Source organism: Protopterus annectens, chromosome 3.part1 (assembly GCF_019279795.1).
Source record: "Protopterus annectens isolate FY-2018-M chromosome 3.part1, PAN1.0, whole genome shotgun sequence".
NCBI classification, from domain to species: Eukaryota; Metazoa; Chordata; order Ceratodontiformes; family Protopteridae; genus Protopterus; species Protopterus annectens.
The window spans coordinates 1,609,028,111-1,609,051,823 of NC_056732.1; the positions used below are offsets into that span (position 1 = coordinate 1,609,028,111).

The 23,713-nt window shown below is 37.2% G+C and overlaps 1 protein-coding gene across 1 annotated transcript in view; it reads right to left on the bottom strand.

Moving 5' to 3' along the window:
* The window catches only part of LOC122798577 (HEPACAM family member 2-like), a 705,131-nt gene that overhangs the window by 580,172 nt on the left and 101,246 nt on the right, over positions 1–23,713 (bottom strand). The window contains exons 2-3 of the mRNA XM_044067643.1: positions 11,317–11,667; positions 4,170–4,454 (exon numbers count right to left, since the gene is read on the bottom strand). Of these exons, the coding sequence (XP_043923578.1) occupies positions 4,170–4,454; positions 11,317–11,667 (636 nt within the window). The remainder of the gene's footprint in view (positions 1–4,169; positions 4,455–11,316; positions 11,668–23,713) is intronic.

Below are 23,713 nucleotides of genomic sequence, written 5' to 3' on the forward strand. Positions count from 1 at the left end.
TCAATCTGCCTCTAATATACACGTTACAGACTGCTAACAAAAAAATTTGGTGTGTATATATATATATATATATATATATATATATATATATATATATATATATGTATATATATATATATATATATATATATATATATATATATATATATATATATATATATATGTATATGTCATATTGGCAACTGGACCTGTCACTGACAAATAATGTTCCTTACACTGGCTCCCAATAACAAACTGGGAAACATTCCAACTCAGCTTATAGCTGCACAGAATTCTAAATCTTGCATACTTTCCCCTGTTAAAATCTAAACTTCTCATTAAGCAACACAACTACACATTCAAAAGCCCAAGTTCAAAACCACAATGGGGGGAAAAGGCATTCTCTAAGTTAGACTGAGTACTTTGGAACAACTTACCAGCAAATATTAGAATTTAAGAAAGTCTCAATCATTTCAAACAAGCACTAAACCAACATCTCCTAAAATAATTTTCTTGTGCTTGCATTAATCCCAATGGCTAAGTCTGAACTAATCACTTGTATGCACTATTTCCATAATGCTTTACTTTGATTTGTAAAAGCATGATCTACTTACCTGTTTGAAAGTTTGCAGGCTTCCATCTGCAGCAAATAATATCACACTAATGTCATATAATCAACACATTTTATTTATCTACACTGAGTATTGTATTTTAAGAGAAGGTACTTCACTGTATTATATTTTGAAGTACTGTATCATTGACTTGTGTGTAAATGTTTACAAGCTCATACTAGGCTAACTGCCCTTGCGAGCCATTTTAAGTCTAGTTAATTAAACCTTGTGAGGCTCAAACCTTGCACCTTGTGCTTGTAAGACAAACACCTTGACCATTAGGCCACTCTCCCAACCATATTACTTGTTGGTTTCCATTCTGCCACTTAACCTGGGTCATGGCTGAAAAAGTTCTTTTGACCAGGCCACCTACCTGGTTAACAAAATTTGTGAATAAATAAATGGGAAGAAGGGAAAAAAGGTGAAAGAATTAATAAAGTATGCCCCTTTAGAAATTCAATCTAGTGTTTTTTTTTTAATTAGAGATGCATGTAAAAGGAATAACAACATTATGTACAGATTTTACTTATACTGTAGGAAGAAGCAGAAAAAGAAAGTTATAATGGTTATAAATTATGTTTTGGAGGTGAAGAAAATAAGAATATGGCATGTCAAGGAGCTTATATCAGACAGATTATACAATGGAAACTGGTCTTGTGATGTGATGCAATGGAAATGACAATAAATGCTTTCCAAAATTATATTTTTTCTGCTTGTCAACCGATATTTTGTGGAATAAGACAAAATGGTTTTATTACTGTAGAAATATGAGCGCTTAAAGTTCAAACTCTCATTTTTGTTTTCACACCAGGAAAATAAATATTTTCAAAGAATGTGAGGATTTTTTTTTCTGAATTTCGGATACAGTACTGGATAAGTTTAAAAAATATCAAAAGAGAAAATTAGTATTTGAAGAGAAACCGGAAAGTACAAATAAAGGAAATAAGTAAGGTGTCACCTGTTTTATGAAAAATTAAAAGTACAGCATAGATGGAAAGTTTAATTAATGAAAAAGGAGAAGAAGTGAAAAATACAAGTTTTTTTTGTTTGAAACAGTTGAACATTCTCTGCAAAGGAATGATGAAGATATAAAATAAATAAGAGAAAATAAATAAAACTAGTTAAGGAGCAAAATAACCATATCAGAGAACTCACAGTCTGGATGGTTAGGATTACCCGAGGTGCCAGAGAGTTACTAACATTTTTAATAAAATCACTGAATTTGAATGTCATTTTCATTGCATTTTGTATGTTCTAGTTTAAATAGTAGTCACCCAAAACTTATCTAACCTCCAGTGACTGGACTCCAGTTCCTAACTGCTGAGATCTAGAGTCAGCCATTAGCATCCTAACATCCATTCTATAAACCTTAAACAAATACTTTTCAATAGTTGCTAGGACCCTAAAACACTTTTAACTAGATAATTCCATAAATGTCTAAATTCATGAGCTAGGATGGAAAACTTAATTCTTCCAGGACTATGATGTAAAACATTCTTCCTACTAACCATAACCCTACATTCACCAAAAATGTTATACTGAAGAGTTTTTTCCTTTGCTCTTCAATCTTCCATGTATACAACCTTGCAGGAGCAGCATAGCAGCCCTTTTGGCAGGCTCAAGCATGGCACACAGTAGCACAGGTGAAGCATCTGTGTCTCAAGCACAGCTAAGGTCCATGACAGTCACTACATGACAGCATAAAATTACAAAGATAATAGTGGGGCATGCTGTGTTACTTAGGGACTATGCTGAACGGTCAACTTAAACTATATATCAGGCATTCCCTTATATTGTACACAGATTACATGCTCAAATGCTACTAGCAGCCAACATTTGTATAGCATTCAGTGGTCAATGGTACAAGTGCGAGTTATACTAGCAGAGTTTACAAGAACTGTAAAGTCACAGGTGTTATGGCGGAGGTTTAGAGCTGTAGTGTCTGTAACTAACTGATATGTTACTGAAGTTCTATTCACTTGCTAAAGGTAATGTATTTATGTCTTCCTTGTCTATGGCACAGGCAATCTGACTTCAATTAGCATTTCAAGCATCTGTTAGAACTAGTTTGACAGGATGAGAATTCTTGTGCTCATTCTGGGGTGAGGGACAAATCAGGATGGTCTAATCCTATAACCTCTCCGTAGTATGGGAATTTGGCCACTAAGCTGCATATGTTGTGGTGTTCAGCATTGGAACATATGCAGTCACAAGGGGAGGGCATAGAAATCTAAGATGTGATACAGGTCACACTTCCTCCAGCCAATGGAGGGCATTAGGGTCTATCATTTATGCTATCTTTGCTAGAATGCTGATAAGGGAACAAACCACCATCATGGCTGTCTGAATGCCCCCGGGGACAGCATTTACCCTCATAGGTTCATAGGTAGGTACTAGGCTATCGGACCTGGGGCCTATACAAGCCCAGCCAAAAAGGTACCCTGGCTTTTGCACCCAAGAAAATTATTTTCCTGTGCCACTGTTGAGCAGAGCCACAGAGGTGATCCCCTGGGTGAATTTCCTATTTCCCATCCAATCATCAAGATTTTTCTTGAAGAGTGCTAATGAGGAGCTTTGTTTGATATAGATAGGTAGTTTATTCCAGAGTATGGGAAGTCTCTGGGACAGGAATCTATCCCTCCGGCATGTTCTGTTTATTGTGGTGACAAGGTTTAGGTCCCTAGAGTGTGTAGCTTGGAGGGATTGGGATTTCTTTAAGTGGAGCATGTCCAACAGCTCTGGGTTTGACATAGCTTTGTATGTTAGGCAGAGATCACCTCTGAGTAGGCGATATGCAACGGAGTAAAGCTGGAGTTTTTTTAGATGGTCTGTGTAGGGCATCTGTTTGAGGCCGGTAATCCTCTTTGTGAGGTATTTCTGCAGCCTTTCCAGTTGTTGTAGATGTCTTGTGAGGTACATACGAAAAGGGGCATTGTACTCTATAATGGGTCTAATGAGTGATGAGTAGAGGGGAACAATGACCTCTTTTTTTCTGGATGAGAAACCTTTTGTGATGAGGTGTGCCATGAAGAAGAATTTCCTGACTTACATCCTCTGTATTTATGAAGCTGCAGTCTTATTAGACTCCCAGCTTCTGGCAGTAAGGGCAGGTATGATTAAAGGCACCCTCACCCTGGTAAAGAAGCTCAGGACATAAAAGACATAAATAATGGTGATGCTAAGAAGCAGCAATATTGTAGCAATGTTATTTCTGGCAGCATGATAAACAACTACACAGGTGAGTTTGTCATATGAAGCTATGAGCTCGTATTAAACACGGTCCAACTAGTTTTAGTCAGTGCTGACAAAACAAGAAGTTATGATGAGGACAGGGTTAAAAGGTACAAAATTAAAAAAATGAGCAGACACTCAAAAGAATTTAACATCATTCTTCATCTACAGTGCAAAGTGAAACTGTTTTCTGTATGAACATCAATCATTTTCCAAAGTTTTGTGGAAGCTAAAATGACGTTAATGTTTGAAGAAGGCTTATAACATGTCTAAGAACTAATTTTACTATATGACAAGGAAGAGTTTAGAGCCTATACAATAATGTCCATAAATATTTAATATACTTACAATAAATGTTTGGTGTAATAGGCTCACTTTCCTGCTGGCTTACAAAATTCTTAACCACGCAGCTGTAATTAGCAATGTCTTCTTTTGTTACAGGAGAAATGAAAAACATCTGTTTGTTTAGAGAAAAGCTGTATCGTGAGCCGGCTTCAATGTTGACTCCACTTTTCAACCAATGGTAGCTGATTCTTGTGCCATTCCGTACAGAACACCTGAGTGTCAGGTTACCGATGTACTCCACAGCTCCTAGATGTGGTTCCATGTGAACAAGGGGCTTTGTGACAGGAACTGAAAAACATAATTTCATCTTAAATGGAATGATAATGTGCCTGCTCTAGAAAATGCAAGCATTTCACATTGATGTCCCTTTCATAATCAGCCTGATACCCTTGTTATTTTCTGTTTTAGAACACAAATATTTCAGGGAATATAAGCCATAATGTCTTTACCCTGTTACTTTAATTAATGACTGTGTTAACTGTGAAATGCAAGAGAAGTTTTATATAATTTCAAATAAAGCACGTTTATTTAAATCATGTCAACATTTGTTTTAAAACATGCTGTTGTGATTAGTTTGTAGGCCTTGCTAGCAGTCTACAAGAGCTGGGTATGACATTGATTTTAGTATTTGATGTGTCCAGCACCTTTTATTGTTATTTAACTGTACCCAGCTGTGTCTAGTGTTGAACTCTTTCATATAGGAATACATACACACCTTTTCAACCTGTAGACATGGCCAAAACTGGACATCTAGTCAGCATAAAATTTGAATTCCAGTAAATGTGAGATACCCCTCAGAAACACGTTTAAAAACAGAATGTGACAAAACTGATGCAAAAGTATAAGCACATTATCTAAGAGACAGTGTAAAATCTGTAGACTTTAATGAAATGTATTGCAAAATTCTACTACACAAGGTCATTTATTTTTGCTTCAGAAAAAGGGAAATGTGAGATGTGTGTCCTCTTTCTTTAAATTATTGTTTCTACTAGTATGTTGGTCATGTAGTGTTACTTTCTGTGTACTAGACACCCCCCTGGGATTCATTAACGCCTACACTAAGTGTAAACCATTCTGAGTGGATGGACAACCCAAGCATAACTCACACCTTCTTCCTCCTAGCTTGGCCGGCATTTGGCCAACTGGTGCCCTACGAAAAGGGCTCCACAGCACCTCCTACACCACCTGGTGCCCCATCGTGGCATCGATATTACTGGAAAAGTGGCCCTGATAGAGCAGCACCTTAGGCTAGTTGACCTATGCCTAAGGCTGGCTATGCTTCCTAATTTTAGTTTTCCTATTGATTTTCTTGCAGCCTTAAATATCAAAGGGGAATTCATAAAGGTTGCCACAAAGTGTAGACTATATGTACACTTAGTGCAATCTTTCTGAGTGACTATAAAGCACAAAAAATGAGGTAGGGATGTTCTTGAATAGAGATCATGTACAATGTTTGTAGGCATTAATGAATATGGCCCAGCTTCAAAAAATCATGAGTCATGAGGGTGATTCAGAACATTTGTTGAAGGGGTAAATCAAGCCTGCAAATCCGGACATACCTCCAAAAATAGGTATATCAGGAGGTAAATCAGGCCTGAAAACAGGGATGCTCCTCTCAAACTGGAATAATTGAAAGGTCTGAAGAGATGTGATTGTTACCACTTAAGAAAGGAGTCAAATCTTGCAATTTAAATTACCAATGTGTCCATTATGGAAAACAGGCCAGCTTTCTCAAACTTGCCTACAGCCTTATGTGAACATCCCACAGCCTGTAAGATTGTTGAATTACTATATTGAGTTGGGTTTTAAATTTCATTTCCAAGAGCAGGTAAGAACAGAATTAGTGACAGTTTTTATATTAAAACAACACAAATAAAGAACTGTACTAACACAAAGCATGGATACCTTATCAGGATGAGAACGAGTGGAAGTGTGGTCAAACTGCTGGATTACCTTGAATTTTGAGCTATAGATAGCTTTTATATATATATATATATATATATATATATATATATATATATATACATATATGTATCAAATCTGGATATCTAATTATCATAAAAATGTCAGCTGTAGTGGTACAGTGGTTAGCACTGTCATCTTACAGCAAAAGGCTCTCTGGTTTGATCCTTGGACAGAGCTCCTTCTGTACAGAGTCTGCATGTCCTCCCTGCGGTCAAGTGCATTTTAAAGACATACAGGTAGGTATGTGTGTGTGTATGTGTGTGTGTGTGTGTGTGTGTGTGTGTGTGTGTGTTTGCATGTATGTGTGCCTTCAGTGATTCAGTAATTATCATAAAAATGTTGGCTGTAGTGGTACAGTGGTTAGTGTTGTCGCCTTACAGCAAGAGGTTCTCTGGTTTGATCCTTGGCTGGAGCTCCTTCTGTGCAGAGTCTGCATGTCCTCCCTGTTCTGTGCAGAGTCTGCATATCCTCCCTGTGGTCGAGTGCATTTTAAAGACATACAGGTGTGTGTGTGTGTGTGTGTGTGTGTGTGTGTGTGTGTGTGTGTGTGCGCGCGCGCGTGTGTGCCTTCAGTGAAGGTTGGGCACTGGGCTGGCAACTTGACACTGCAAAAACTCCACTGCCAATCAGTCTGCAGACTGGTGATCCACTGTGGTGACCCCTAACCAGGAAAAGCCAAAAGACATTGCTTGCTAATTATCTTCAAAATCAAATTCCCAATAGCAAATTACTCTTCCCACTTCTAGTAGGAATACAGGATACTACTCGAAAACACATTTAAAAAACAGTGCCAAAATGATAGAAACATATAAATACATTATTAAAGAGACATTGTACAATATTTAGACTTTTTAGATGATGCAAAATTCTACCACACAAAGTCATTTATTTTTACTTCAAAAAAGGTAAATGTAAGATCAGTGTCCCTTTTCTTTAAATTAGTTGTGCTGTTAGTATTTTGGTTGTATAATGTGGTTTTCTGTGTACTAGACAGATTAAAAAAAAACACATGTGATGAGGGTGCTTCAGAAAATTGTGTGAAGCGGTAAATTAAGCCTGAAAACAGGGACACATCTCTAAAGAATGTACATCATGTGCAGGGATGAATTTAGGAATTTTCCTCCAAAATAGGGACAGCAGGCACTGTTGAAAGGTCTGCCCCTCATCGGCTAAATGTCACGTACTGTAGCCAGTCTAAGAATTATTACTTCAGACCTAAAGATATCTATGACCCAGCTGTGTGGAAGGTTTCTTGCTACAGTCAGCTGACACTGTTACACTGTAACACTATCTAGTCAGCAACCATCACGGAAAAAATAACACCTGCATTCCTGTCTCACCTTAGACTGTTGTCACAAGACAAATGCCCCTCCCCTTTGATTAGGTTTCAAATAAAGTTGTTAATATTGTCAACTAAATCATGCCAAAATGCATTATGCCACCAATCCAGCAACTATGGAATTGTTTGCAATGTCCATAAGTAATTACTGACTGGAGAGAAGACACCATTACCTAAACATGTTATGATTTTCTACAGATGACTGCAGCCACCTGCACAATATGCAAAATACAGAAACTACTAAATGTAATCAGTGATAGCATTCTTACCGTCTGACAGAAATTAATTTAATTCACACTTTTAAGTACATGTTGTCCATACATGCATCAGAAAACAATGCAATTAATTTTACTCTTCATAATTTTGTGTTAAACTACAAAAAAAATTGACAGTGCTTGCAGTATCCTACAATTCATTTTTATCCCTTTTTTTCAAACCTGTTTGCATTCCTAAGTATCTAATCTGTGAGCACACCCCTTAGCTGCTGTGGATTTATGCTTTCTGCTGTAATTACTGACCTTGTGTTTTCTCTTGGTTCTCTTTAATTTACTGATTCAAAGTCAACCATAGTTTTGCATATATAAGGCATTAAATCACCAAACTAAGTCTATAAATGGCATTTACTGCTAACTAATGGGTTGTAGTGATGCTGATGTCAGGGTCTCTTGCTATACTTTTCTTAAAGCTAGTCCTATGATTTTAATACTTAAAAGCTATGTAATAACATATGCAAAATAAACTAATTTATTCACAACCCCCACACCTATCTTACTACTGTGTGCAAACAATAATTCTACCTTTAACCTTAATCATGCAGCTTACCTTACAAAAACTCCTTCCATAAAACTAACAATATTGAGACAAATTTGAACTGAATGTGTGTTATGGTTATGGGTAGTATATCAAAAAGGAAGTTTATTTCCTTTTTCAATGTACTGGGTTTCAGTCTTTAGTGTTGCCAATATTATGAATTGTCAACATGTTATGGTTGATGTTTTTAGTGTTGAACATTTAACATGTCAACCATTCATAATACAATTTTATATCTATATATCTATATAAATATAAATATATATATATATATATATATATATATATATATATATAGATAAATATATATACACACACACACACACACACACACACACACACACACACACACACACACACACACACACACACACACACACACACACACGCACACACACACACACACACACACACACACACACACACACACACACACACACACACACACACACACACACACACACACACCCATACACATATATCTGTATCCATACAAAATCACACAGCAGGTAATTGAGCACAACTATTCAATCAGCAGCCTATGGAAGATTAAGGCAAAAAAAGAAAACCTTTTTTTAGGGGGCCGCTGACACTTCCTTTAATTTTATATACCATTTCTGAGATTGCACTACAGTGCATAAAGGGCAAATTCCCAGATCCTCACTGTTCCACGATCTCTCTTAAAACAAGCTGGTTAAATTTAACATTTTTACAAGTTTTCAGAGTGACATGATGGAAGATAGAGGCACGCAAATGGCATTATTTGGCCCCTCTGGCTTTATTCTAACTGAAATGGATGAGGTTCTTCCTTCTTATAGCTCTCACTAAAACCTTTGACCTTACCAACCAAAATGTCTTCATTAATACACATCTCCTGTGACTTTGGGGCTATGACAATTGTCTGTTCCAGGAGCCACCGCCCTAACAAAACCGAGCCTTCAGAGTTAAGTTAGGCTCCACTTATGTTGGTGTACAACAAAAGTGAATGTTAGGTCCCCTACTATTCGACTTTTGTATTACCTCTTTACTCTCTGAACTGCAACTATTGTAATTTCCTCTTGTGTCTAACAAAATGAGCCCATTGCATGACCTACAAAATTCCCCATCCTGGCTCAGTGCAAAACAACTAATAATCATCTGGAATCAAAACCAAGGCCATATTCTTCAGTAATCACACAAAGACCATCTCACTCTGCACAGGCACTGCATTGTCTATTCCTTTCATAGGACAAAAGCCCTATAGATCTGAGGTTTTGCTATAAATATCTGGACATTTCCTTGATCCCTGTGTGTTCCATTTTCTCCCACATCAATCACCTGAAATAAAAAAAAAATCTCAGTACCTTTCTGCATGGTCTAAACTCAGTGGATTCTCTACACTTAACTCCTGGGAATTCATAGGGAAAGGTATCATCTAAGCTTAAATGGAGCATGTCCATCTCCACCTTTCCAATGCTTCTTTTCTTTGAAAATACAAATGATCTGCAAATACTAGTAACATATGCAGATTTATTATTTCCCAAAAATCTGACCACAATGCCGCATCTTTCCATCCAGCCATAACTAGCTGGCTATTAGACAAACTGCCAATCTTCTTTTTCATCCTCATTTTTTAAAGATTCATTAATCTAACATTTTTCCATAGCTCTTAGCTTGACTTTACCTCAAAAGACCCTCTACCCCATTAGGTCTAAAACCAATAGCTCTCAAAGCATTACAAAATATCATTCTCAGACCATGCTTTTTCAGTGCTTGGTCCTAAAATATGGGATACACTTCTTGAAGAAATGTGAAATGGTGAGTCGATTCCTGAGCTTTAAATAAACTTGCAGCTTATCGTAAATAAATAAATATGCTTGCACTCTTGTTTCTGTCACCCCCCTAGTCCATACTCTTTCTCCTTGCCTCCTACTTGTTCTTCCTTGTGTTAGGCTTTGCATCTTCCTCCTTTCTCTACTTATCTTAATCTACATTCTTCTCAACCCTTTCCAATTACATTCTAAACACTCTCACAGCAAAATTAACACTGGAAATGCCATATATTAGTCAAGCTTAGCTTTTACACTTCAGTTGTTTAATGTTTTTAAGTATGAATATCATCAATCTGCGCTCAGTGTTTACCTAGCATATTTGAATACTGTAACCATCTGTATATATGAATGTATATGACTGCTTCTTTCTACGCTTGCATTTAACTGAACTTTGTACTTACAATTATTTTGTCTGACATTTACGTTTACACTGCATTCGTAATGATTGTTTCTGTTATTTTGCCAGCAATAACATAACTTGGTGCAATGCTTCAAAAATATTACATATTTTTTCAAAGGCACAGTCTGGTATGGAGACTTTGCAGATATCTTATAACCACCCTTTTACAGGTAATCTGTGAGTTCATTTTCTTCATATGAAGAGTGTTTATGTTGAATGAAGAGCAAGGTTTCACAGTTTCTATTGAGTGCTTTGTCATACCCTAGTGCTTCCCCTTCTTTTTATTTTTCTATTTTTTTTTCTGCTGCTCTGTGCGCATTTCTTGGCACAGCTCTTTCTCTGGCACTTTAATTTCTCTTGCTACACTACAGAAATACAAGCACTGGAGCTGATGTTGCACCACTACGAAAGCAGCACCCACTATGAAATCATGCAGTACTGTTCCACACACCACTTGCATTTGGATGCATGATGTATGTGTCTGTGTCACACACATGGTTATTTAAATATGTGATATTTTTTGTAAAGAACTTTTTCATACAGATATTTTCATCTCTCTCTCTTTACTGCCTAACCATAAAGCAGTGTGCCTCTGTTAAGCTTGTGCTGTTACTTATGATTACAGGGTCACAAGGTGTGCATTTAATCCTTCTCAGTAAATAATTAATGTTGCATTGAAAAGGTAGCTAAGTAGCTTAGGAATATAAGCCCTAGAAAAGAACTTTAGAGTAATGTGTCATGCGATGCCACTCATTTGCTGCTTTATATAATCCACCCCACCGTCAGTTTACAAAACATACATTTTCTAAAAGTCTGCTGACTTACCATCTACAGTGACCTGAATTTTGTGGCTCTGTGACTCGGTGTGCTTGCCCTGAATGGTAACTTTAACTGTGTACTCCCCTTCGTCACCAGTATGTAGTTCCTTAATGAGCAGAGATGCATTCAGAGGTGACAGTGAAACTTTATGCTGGTATTCCAGATCAGGAATAACAGACCTGTTTTTGGCAGTGACTAGAAGAGTTGATTTAGAGTCTGGTTTATTTAATAACCAAGTAATCTGAATTTCACAGACAGTGGTATTGAAACTGTATTCCACAGGTATAATAAGGGGCCTTCCTTTGACACCATGAATCAACTCAGATGGTACCTTCAAATTCAGAGCAGTGGAAGTACCTAGATAAAACAAGAGTTTTAAAAATTACTGACATTTTATTTTTGGCAGTTTAGTCAACTGTGCATTAGTGATTTTCTAACAGATTTGGATATTGCTAACAAAAACAGCTAGAAGCAAAACAATGCTGCATATTTCTCCAAAAAATAAATAAATAAAATAGCAAAGCTCAGAATATTAACTTCAAGGGGCGGGAGGTTGGCATAATGGTTAAGGTGCTTACCTTATAGACACAAGGTGCAAGGTTTGATTCTCACATGGGGTAATTGGCTAGGCTTGAAATGGCCCACACAGGGAGTTAGCCTAGTACTAATCTATGAACCTATGTATATACACATGCACACAAAATATCTTGTACACACTATAGGCTGACAAGCAAGTCACTATCACCTACTACATGCCCATGGTAAGTCAGTTTGGAAGAGAGTTGATAAAAGGGAGTAAGGGAAATTAAGGACAACACTAGGGTTTGGAAGGGAAAGGAAAGGTTATGAGGGTCAAGGTGGATCCAAGCTGTTTCTAGGCCTCAGAATGGCTCAGGTACAAGTTTTAGCTTAGGAATCAGAAGGTAGGGGTTCAGGCTCTCTGACTGGGGCAGGGAGTGAAACAGAGCATTGGTATTTAATGAGGGCAATATATGTAAGAAAAAATTGGGGAGAAGCTGGGTTGGATAAGAATAAGATTTATTTTGGTTGGGGTGTCTACATAATAAAAAGTCATGAAAATGGTGGTAAACTGGGGATTTACATGTAGATTTATAAATTATCAGAGGTAATTTATGTGGATTAATAACTATGCATATGTCTATCTTTTTGTAACATTCATTATGCAATAATAGGCTCGCATACAGATATGAAATGCATATTCGTAGATGTATAGGCACTTTAAGTATATATAGCTTTTGGAATTTATAAAGATGCGTGTATGTGAGTGTGTATCTACATATATATATATATATATATATATATATATATATATATATATATATATATATATATATCTAGGTTTACAGTCAAAATGTAGAATTCAGGTTGGTGAAAATGAGAATTTCGAATGGCAGTTGGCCGATTCCCATGTTGCCGAATGTTACATGATTTTTAGTTCATATCAGCGAATGCCACTGTGCATTCGCTGATATCAGCTTAATGTAATGAATAGAGACTGCAGTACGGTGTGGACTGGGACATTCATCCCTGTCCTCACTGTAGTATGATCTTGGAGTTGGAATATATAGTTAACAGGAGGTGTTTAGTGTGCAGAGGGGCTTGCCCCCCTGCAAAAACATGATTTGAAGTGGAGGAGTGAAACTTACCTGAACTCCTATATAGACATCATGTTTGATATTCAGTGAAAATGTTGAATCTGCTGAATTCGTTCATCAGATTCGACATTTTCAACTAATTAATATGCAGGCATTCGACCTTGCCGTTCAATGTTCCAAATGGCATTTTTTTTAATTTTCGAGATTTTGATAGTAAATTTTATATATATATATATATATATATATATATATATATATATATATATATATATATATATATATATATATATATATATATATATATATATATATATATATCTATGGATCAGTGTCATTTCACAGAAAATCCATTTCGCCGAAAATGGTACTGACAGTGTATCTGCCCTTTTCCCCCACTGCAGTGTGATCTTGGAGTGAGAATATTAAAGTAGGGGTGGCTGTGGGGGGCACATGGGTCGTGTGGGGGGCGTATCCCCCCACCCAGTACAGTTTAATGGTGTCTAGTATTGTTTTATATTGAGCAGTCTCTATTAAAATGGTAAGTAAATAGTTTATAACCTGATTAGGTGGGGGGGCTATGCCCCCCACCCCCACACTTCATTATTCTCACTTCGAGATCGCACTACAGTGGGGGAAAAGGGCAGATACACTGTCAGTACTATTTTCGGCAAAATGGATTTTTGGCGATTTGGACCCTATGTCAGAAATTTTAGGTGAAATGGCTTTTCGGTGAAATGTCACACATATATCTATCTATCTATCTATCTATATATATATATATATATATATATATATATATATATATATATATATATATGTGTGTGTGTGTGTGTGTGCGTGTGTGTGTGTGTGTGTATATATATATATATATATATATATATATATATATATATATGTATATGGATTTACTTCAGTAGATCAAACTTTTAAATGTTCGAAGACAATATGGCCGGGACCATAACATCGAACATTTAAAAGTTCAAAAACTGAATAAAAAAAAATAAAAAAAAATAAAACTAAACCTGCGTAGCAGGGGGGCAAGCCCCCCAGAACCCTCCCATACCACCTGCTACTTAAATATACCAACTCCGAGATTGCACTACATTGCGGAAAAGGGAAATCTTCCCATTCTGCACTTTACGCGGATCTCTATTCAGTCCGTTCGAACTTTTAAAAGTCCGATCATATGGTCTCGGCCATATGAGGTTTAAACTTTTAAAGGTTCGATCTGCTGAAGGGGACACACACATATATATATATATATATATATATATATATATATATATATATATATATATATATATATATAGGGTGACAATCAGAAGGTTGAAGTGAGTTTGGTCGAACCCACTTCAGTCGAAGTCTGGAGGCCGAATGGTGACAATGTCGAACCTGACATTGTTGAAGTATGAATCTCGTCCCAATCTTGACCCATGTTAAAGCCCATTCCGAGGTTTACAGCAGGTCATATTTCGACAATGTTAGAATTCGACATTGTCAGTTTCGTGGAAGTGGATTGATGATCCCATCATTCGATGGGGTCAGGTTTGACTTTCTGATGGTAAACCTATCGATGGGGTCAGGTTCGACCTTCTGATGGTAAACCTATATGTATGTATGTATATATATATATATATATATATATATATATATATATATATATATATATAGCTATATTGATATAGATAAAGATAGATTAAATATAGCTATTTATTTATTTATTTTGTTTATCAGCATTTATTTTTTGGGATTTTCCACCTGGACATAAGTTGCCACTTTTCTGTAGAAGCCTGTGAAGAAAAGCTGATAGTATGAATAAATCTATAAACGGTACAAAAAACAGATGAGAAAAATTACAATGATTTTAAACAATTTTTTAACAGAATGAATGCAAATAGAATACATAGTAAAACATAAACGGAGTTTTGCAAAAGATAACAGAATATATCAATAGATAGTTGTAAGCCATAAATAAAATTTAAGAATGCAACAATGGCTCAAAAGAGAGAAAGGGAATGAAATTAAAAAATAAAGGTATTCACAAGAGCAAGCTTATATGTCTAGACATGAATAAGTGTAGAGGTGAATTGAATAGGGAGTAATAAAGAGAATGCAGGGTAATAGACTTATATAGATATTAGTATGCATGTGCACAAAAAGCTAAGTACGGATAGAGTGAAACAGCGGATACAATAGCTATACACGATGAGGCACAAGAACAAGAAAGAAGAAGGTATTTGGTAAAGATGTTTGAAAATGACAAGAGTGAAGGAGGAGAAACAAGGATAGTCAGACATCTGTTAGAATTTGCTACTTCTGGCATTGCAGACATGAAGAACATCTTATTAAGTAAGAGAATAACAACACTTGTTGATGTGGATATCACAGCTCTGAGAAAATGGACATGTTCACCCATTATAAACATGATTTCCTCAGAGCTGTTTGTTGGACCATATAAGTCAAAGTTGACATCCCTCCCTGGATACTTTTCTAGCTCTGACATCTTCATTCTTGTGCTTGTCAGTGTTAGAAGAAATAACATGCAGCTTTGAGAACAGCCAGTGTAAAACTCATCATCTCATGGAATTGTGTTTCTTCCTTGCAGTGTGTCTTGTTTTTGCACTATGCTTATATGCATTTCATAATGCTAAATCTGACAGTCTTCCTAGCATTAAACTAGAAGCCTTAGTTCTGCATTTTTTAGCAAGTTGCTGCCTCTGTCTGATACATCTAATTTACTCCAGCAATTTGCAATATTGTCCTTGCTTTTCTTATATACTACCTTGAATTTCCAAAGCATTAACAACAAGCCCATTTTCCTCTATGCGTAGGAGTGGTTTTGATCTAGGCCTGCTTGTTGAAAATCGTCTCTTGGGACATATGATCTGTTTCTAGAATAAATTAATTTCTAAACAGATAAATATGAAAGTGTACATATGAATATGCTATTAGTAAGCATGCTTCTTCAGTCTTGATGCTTCTTCTTGGCATCCTTAAGAGTTCTTTTGGTATAAACAGTTACTCTTGCTTGGTAATTCTGTTTTTGATTGAGTGTTATATCTGGTCCTAGATCCTCAGCAAATGATCCATCCATCCATCCATCCATCCATCCATCCATCCATCCATCCATCCATCCATCCATCCATCCATCAATCTGAACCACTTTTCTAATTTTTGCAGTTGGGGTTGGGGTGTCACTTCATCAGTGACAAAATCTAGATACAAGGTTTACACCGCTGGTTGGCTAGCATTGCCAGAGTAGTACTTCCACTCCACACACTCAAATGCACATTCATACCTATGGTCAATCTAGAGTGCCCAATCCACCTGCTGTATGTCTTTGAAATGTGGGAGGAAACCAGAGCACCCCAGCTCAGCTTTTACATGAAAAAAGTTGTTCATATTGAAATACAATCACTGTATTCAAACTTGGACTGTTTTCCAGTTCAGTTAGACATCTCTGACATTTTGGTCTATTCAAGTCTATTCAAAGACACAATCTTTTATTTATATTTCTCTCACTGAATAATTACTGTATTAAAATATTTTGTGAAATGTTAGCTATATGTTGGCATAGCCCTCTGCCCAGGAGGAGATGAGACACATAGTGGTTTGTCCTTGTTGGAGTATGGCACATGCTTTCTGAGAAAAGATAAAACCATAAAACTCAAGGTTTCCCATTTCAGACTCATGTTTACTTTTATTAATTACCGAGCTATATTGTTCAAGCTCTCAAATACCTTTTGTAAGGTTTTCTTGTAACACATTCTGTTTCTGGAAAAACTGTTGTCATCACAGAAGCTTTTGCATCTGGTATGCTCTGTATCAGTTGTTGAATGGTGATTTCTGTTGCCAACATAATAGTAGATATGAGTTTTTTTATTTTTTAAGACTGATATGTGTAGGTAATGTATTTATGGGCCCACTCTCAATGTGGGGCTTATGTTGATGGTACCTGACCTGAAGTTAAGTTTGCTAAATCAGTTGCTCCATTCAGACATTCAGATCAATGATTATGTCTTCTTTAGTTGGTGTGAAATGACTGTGCCTCTATGTGATCTCATTTTCTGCTCTTATGTGTCAAATGTCCTTGCCATTCCAGGGTTTTTGGTCTTGGTGATGCCGCACTTTGCATGAACTCATTAATATTTTGTTTTGATAACTTCTTAGCTCATTCCTTTTTTTCAGATTTTTGCTCCCTGCAGCCTGCTAATCATTAGCCCCCACCCAGCCAACTGTCCCATGCTTTCTACATCACTATAAGGATTGACTGGAAAGGGTCATCATTAAGGTAGTCATGGATGGATTGGATGGACTGTGCAATGGATATCTGCATTCTATCACACCTCACTTCTTCAAGGGGCTATCTCTAGCAGGATACCCTGGCAAACTCTAGGAAGCACTATTTGGCAGTTTCCTCCATCACTACTAGGAAAATCTATGCCTGTGTGTGTGTTCCTTGGCATGCATGCTACCATACTACTAACATAGGTGCACCCATCTTTTCCTGCCAGCATCATCAAATACCCAAGTAACTAATAATTCTTGGGTCATGTGGGCCATAGTCAGAGCTCTATCCCTGTATGCCAGTGGTACAGTCTTTTCAAGCTCATTCATAGTGATTTCCCTCAAATGAACTGGAATCCTTCTGTATGGTTGTGCAGTGACTGTGTAGTAACCTGTGTGATGATAGGAGGTATTACCAGCCATGCCAGAAGTAGGGCAGTGGATGTGTAACATATGCCAGCACAGCTACCTGGAATTTAATAAAGAATTATATGTCATTTGTATATTGAACTGCTTTGTACAGATGCTTGAGTTTAAAAATCTATTTGCAAAGTTGCTTGTGTTAAAATGCATCAACAGTATGCCCTGCTCAAAAGAATAGAAATGTACATTTATTATTGTAACTGAATTAAATGTACATGTGTTAACAGAGGATACTGGAAGGGAAGAGGTAAATCACAATCCAGCTGCAGCAAACTTTAAAAATAGTAAGAAATTACAAAATATTGGGCATAGACCACAAATATGTTATTTCACAGTTTTGAATGAAGCCAGAGACGCGATGTCTGTAAGAAGTATGGCTTAGTAGCTCCTGTAGGAAGAGTGGAAGTGTTTTATGATTTTATGACTTCCAGCAGCTGCACCAAATCTGAGCAATGGTCTTGTGTGTGTATTATTGACATGTAGGTGCTAAACACCTAGCAGCTTCTAGTGTTGGTGATAGCATGGGAACCAAAAGTCAGATGACCAGATGTATGCAATGTTGTTCTGTACATAAATAATATTTTAATATTAGAGGAGACTGAAGTCTCAGGAGCAGTCTGTTCTTGGAACATGACAAAGGAGGAAAACCACTCAACCACTTCATCTTGCCTTGCACTAGTAAGTGACCATAGATAGTAATTCTCTAAATTAGTTAGGAAAACACAGTGAGAATAGTTAAGTATTATTTTTCTGTAACTATGTGGATCTTTCCAGTTGTTTTTTTTTTAAATACTTCCTGTTGCTGAAACTCTTGTGTTTACTGTAAATAGATATTTCATATTTCATGTTCTTTTATTATTTATTATTAAATATATTTAAACTTTTCATTGTGGTTGGTCCTTTTTATAAAATATTTATTCTTTGAGAGTATTTGCATATATTTATGTGGTGATAACTCTGGCCACTCCTGAAAGCCTTACTGCTTGGTCAACATTACCATTGGTATCAGTATTAACTTCACTCAGGATAACTGGATACCCTTAAAAGAGCCTTAGGTAGCCATTTTTTTAGTGCCTGCTGGCAGTGATAACTACCTTATAGACTAGGCAGGAGGGAGCACAGCAGATAAATCTCTGCCAGCCTTTCTCAGGTGTGTGTGTGTGTGTGTGTGTGTGTGTGTGTGTGTGTGTGTGTGTGTGTGTGTGTGTGTGTGTGTGTGTGTCAGCTACTTGGAGCAGGGACATGAAGCACTGGCCTGGCAGAGAGAGTGGTGGAGGACTGGTGGAGGATTTGGCTTGGACACTCCACTGAGGACTTAACTCTGAAGCTATCCCAGTGGGGAGTCTTAATGGGGACCTGGCGGGAGACAGATAGAGAAATTGAGACCCTGGGCTGAGTATGTACCCTGTGTGCTCTTAAGGGAAATTATGCTTTATTCAGAGAGGTCTGCATCTGGAAATACTGAGTGTATCCATTTGTATTCCACGTGAACATCCCTCTCCAGTGTCAGTGGTGAGGATTCAGGCTCCTTGATTACTGGCCCAGAGTGGGGATGTCACATATTGGTGAGCAGTGGTGTGGATATTGAACTTCTGTAGCCTGCAAGCAGTTGTCACTAAAGGTGTGCATTCTTTCAGCAGCCAGACGGTAAACATTCAAAGTTTCATATCACAACAGTTTTTCTTTTCTTTTTTGTTAGTTTAGTTTAATCAATGAAAGCAGGCAAAGATGCCAGCATAGGATTATGGCAAGCTGACAAAGAACCAGTTGGCCAACATGTGTGAAGCCAAAGGACTGGTGCATGCTACCTGACTAATAAGGAAATGATTCCAGTCTGGTGATGGGAATTTATAGCCCTCATAAACAGAACAGCCCAGCTTTCTCTCAGAGGACATGAAAATCCATCTGGAGTTAAACAGACTTCAATTCGAGGCCAAACATTTGGAAATAGAATCAGCAGAGAGACTGCGGCATTTGGAGGCCAAAGAAAATGAGAAGCAGAGTCAACATGAGAGGGAGATGCTGACTCTTCGCCAGGGTCATGGACATAATAAAAAAGGGAATAGCCAAACCCCAGAAGCAATAAAGGTGAGTAAATTTCTTCCACAATTTACAGCAGGTGATAATTTTGATAGTTTTATTCATATATTTGAAAGAGTATGCAAACAGTGTAATGCTGATCAAGGACTCTGAAACCAGCACTGGATGTTTGGCATTCATTTAGTATTGGCATGCTGATATTCTCTGTTATTTATTCATTTAAACAGCCATAGCTGTTTAAATGAATGAATGAATTCATGTGTTTCAGTCCTCTGTAACTCTGCACATTTGGCAGTGTCATTTTTTTGGTCCTCAGTCTTGGAATTTTTTTTAGTCTTCGATTTTGTTTCCATGGCGGTACCAGTCTGAGGAATGAGTATGATTCCAATTCACCTAACCACTGTTTCAGTACTATGGTGTTGCTCAAGAGTGATGAGTCATTTGCTAGTATCACATGAAATTTTGCTACGTTTTTTTTTTTAGTTTTAGTACTTTGTCATAGACATTTTTTATGCAAAGGGTTCCTTTTGAAATGCATGCAGATATCCTGTTTAACATTTTCCTTAACATTGTATATGATCTTAGTGTCCTAAAAATGTCATAATTCCCAGTATTTACTGATACTACTGAATGCATCAGCATTCTTACCTTCCAGTTCTGTAAGATTTGAGATAATATAGCTTCTGGATTTTTAGCATTCACATGGTAGCATTGTCGCCTCACAGTAAGACGTTGTCCTGTTCGATTCTCAACTGCAGCATCTTCTGTGTGGAGACATGCGTGAATGGGTGTACCTTCGTTGAAGGTTGTGCGTCAGGGCCAGCAACTCGGCACGTAAAAATCTACTGCTAATCATTAGCAGACCGGAGTTCCACTGTGGCGACCCCTAACCGGGAAAAGCCGAAAGACACAACAACATTATTACCTCTACAGTCTCAGACTTGTCATTTTGGTGTCTGTTGCCCATTAATTTCACCAATTTTCCTTGAAGTACTATATCTGTATTATATGTTTCTTTTTGTCTTCAGAACTATGCTTTTTGATGCTCTGCTTCCTTTCTCATGTCTACCTTTAGGTCACTTTTATATTTCCTCCCTCCTACCTTTGCAAAAATTATTTTGAATTGTGCAAATTGCACGTCCAATTTCTTGCAGGGCACTGTCCTGCTTCTTTAGTTACCACCACCACAATATTTGCAGAATCACTTATTACATTCATGTTAAATGAGTTTCTGCACTTGTTTGTGTTGTTTTAATATTCTGAAACATTTTGTTATGTCTTATACCTGCACTGGTACTTTGTATCTCGTTAACAGAATGTTTTAATATACTCAGCTTTCTGCATTACTCTTGAAGACACCTTTAGTGACCTTGTATTATCTAATACGCTCACAAGTGTTAAATCTGTTTCTTCTAATGCTTGTCGGCTGATATTTTTTGATTGACAGCTTGGTATGATGTGTGTTTTAATTTTAGTTTCAGAGGCAGAGAAATTACATTTTCTCCAGGCCTTTCAGTCTTGTGTGTCACAGGTCTTTTAATTCTAAACAGTCATGAACTGCATTGCTGCATTTCTGTGCTGAAGTGCACATTTTGTCTTGGGCTGGAATTACTTTGTCAGCATCTGATGTACAACAGTGTATGCATTTGTCTGACCTCATATTGTCTCATATATTTCATACACACTTTCTGCAACATGATGCAGTAGGAATGTTTTTGTCTTATTTCACGTGTAATGTTTAATGTAGTGAAGTAACTTTTACATCTTGCCAATTGTATTTTGCACTAGGACTGTAAACAGAGTGCCACTACATTTGTGTTAGCGTCTAACTGGTGCTGTACTTGATTTGCCATTATTACTACTTAGTTTTAACTTACATCTAAGCAAATATAGTCTCCTATGGTTCCTAAATACAGTTATTTGTATCTACTGTTATGTACTTAAACTACGTTGGAGAATGATACCTTGTTATTTTGCTATAAATTCACTATACTTTTTTTACCCTTCTTTTTCTCCTCTACCCTCTTCTACTGGTATTCACAAATCTCTATCAGCCTATACATTTCCCTCTCCCCTTCATCACATGGAATGCATGGCCGAATCTAGCTGTAGATCAAAACACAGATGAGACCTTCTCACCTTAGACAGAATGATCTTAGTGGTCAGTGAACCTGAGACTGCCATTCCCTTTTTAAATGGCGGTAGGATCCAGGAGGTGGGTATAATATATTCGGTTGGCAGAGAGGATGTATGGATGAGGAAAAACTTTAACTGGGGTGCAGTGTGGGTGACACTGAGGACCTCACTACCCATTTCTGTGAATTTGTGCAGAGCTGATATAGCAGAGCTAAATTCTCCTGGCTGTGTTGGATTCTATTACCATCTGATTTAACAAACTGATAAGTACACTTTTTTGCAACTCGATTTGCACTGTACTGTATTTATTTATTTGCTTTATTATTTATATATTTGCTTTATTGTTTCTGTCCTTTGTTGTCTGCACTGTTTGTTTTCTCAGGGTAGCTCAGTAGCTAGTTTTAGGCAGAGGTTCTTGAGCCAGCTCATCTTAGGTGTTATCCATTGCCTGAGGTGTATTTTCTGTTGCACTTCTAGTACAAAACAACTGCAATTCCTCATGGACGGCAGGTGCAAAGGCTCAAAGCACAAATCCAAAATTCAAGAAACCGCCAGCCCCACTTGGAAGGGATATAGAAACTTTAATAAAGTAGTACTACAGTCAACAGACTGGTTTCGGCCAAACGACCTTTATCAATGTATTGGTTTGCACTGTACTGTATTTATATATTTGCTTTATTATTTATTTTTTACATTTATTGCATTTGTTGACCGGGAAAGTCCACTGGGCCTAGAATGAGCCCATTTTCAGTGGAGGCCCGGGGAGAAAAGCTCCACAATAATTACATGCAAAGATCTATAAAAGCATAACATGTAACAAGAAATAATGATTAATACATTTATCTTGAATGAAAATAAAGTAAAAAAATAGAAATAATAAAAGGCATATATTCAAGTAGCACAATATTAAATAAGTCTGCAAGGTTCATAGCAGAAGGAATAAATACAGAGTAAGGGAATGATGAGATAGAAGGGTAAGGAGAGAAAAGTGTGGCTAAAGAAAAACTGACATTTATATATTTGCTTTTCTGTTTCTGTCCTTTGTTGTCTGCGCTGGTTGTTTTTCTAGCCCTCCCTCTCAAGTGTTGTTGTAGTCTTGAGCTAGGTGGCTTTGGAATTGCCCACCCCTGCTGTAAATCTGATTTTGGTCACTCCTTCCAGTCCAATCTCATTTGATCACTCAACGTACTGCAGTGAGATCATTTGAGTAGGACTGCCCCTTGATTCTTTGACTTTGGACACTCATCCCTGTCCTATCTCATCAGCTCAGTGTACTGAGTAGAGAGAAAGTATCTGGGAAGGCCAACTCCCTTAATTCCCTAATCTTGAACTATCTTCTCTTTCTTCCCTCTCCACTTAAAAACAATACACTTTATTCAGCTGCTTTTACTAAAACTGTGTTCTGCATGCTTTATTACCTTATTTTTGCTGTGTGCTCTTAAGTGTCCAAGTGCTTTTATTCTGCTGCATTTATTACTGCTTGTTAGTAGCCTGATTAAATTTATCTGTTATTCTAAGCATTTTAGCTTTGGTTTTAGCACTTGTGCTTCAGGCCAGTTACTTTACATTTAAGAAGGTTCTTGTGGTCTACACTCTTGTGGACAAACCCTTATCAAAACCCTCTGTCAATAAGTCCGCCCAAGCATTTGGAACATTGTCTGGACAATTCTCATCACTTTCTCCTTCCAGCCTGGTCGACATGGGCATACTGGGACAGTGTAGCAACTCTCACATGTTTACTAACAACCTTCTTCTCCTAGCACATAACTCTTCCACCTGAGAGAAATACATGTACATCAGTAACCTGGAGTCCATGCTCTCTTGCACCACAGTCAGTAATCCTGACAAAGAGGAGATTGCCAGCACAAGCACCACACCACTCACAACATATAGCCAAGCAC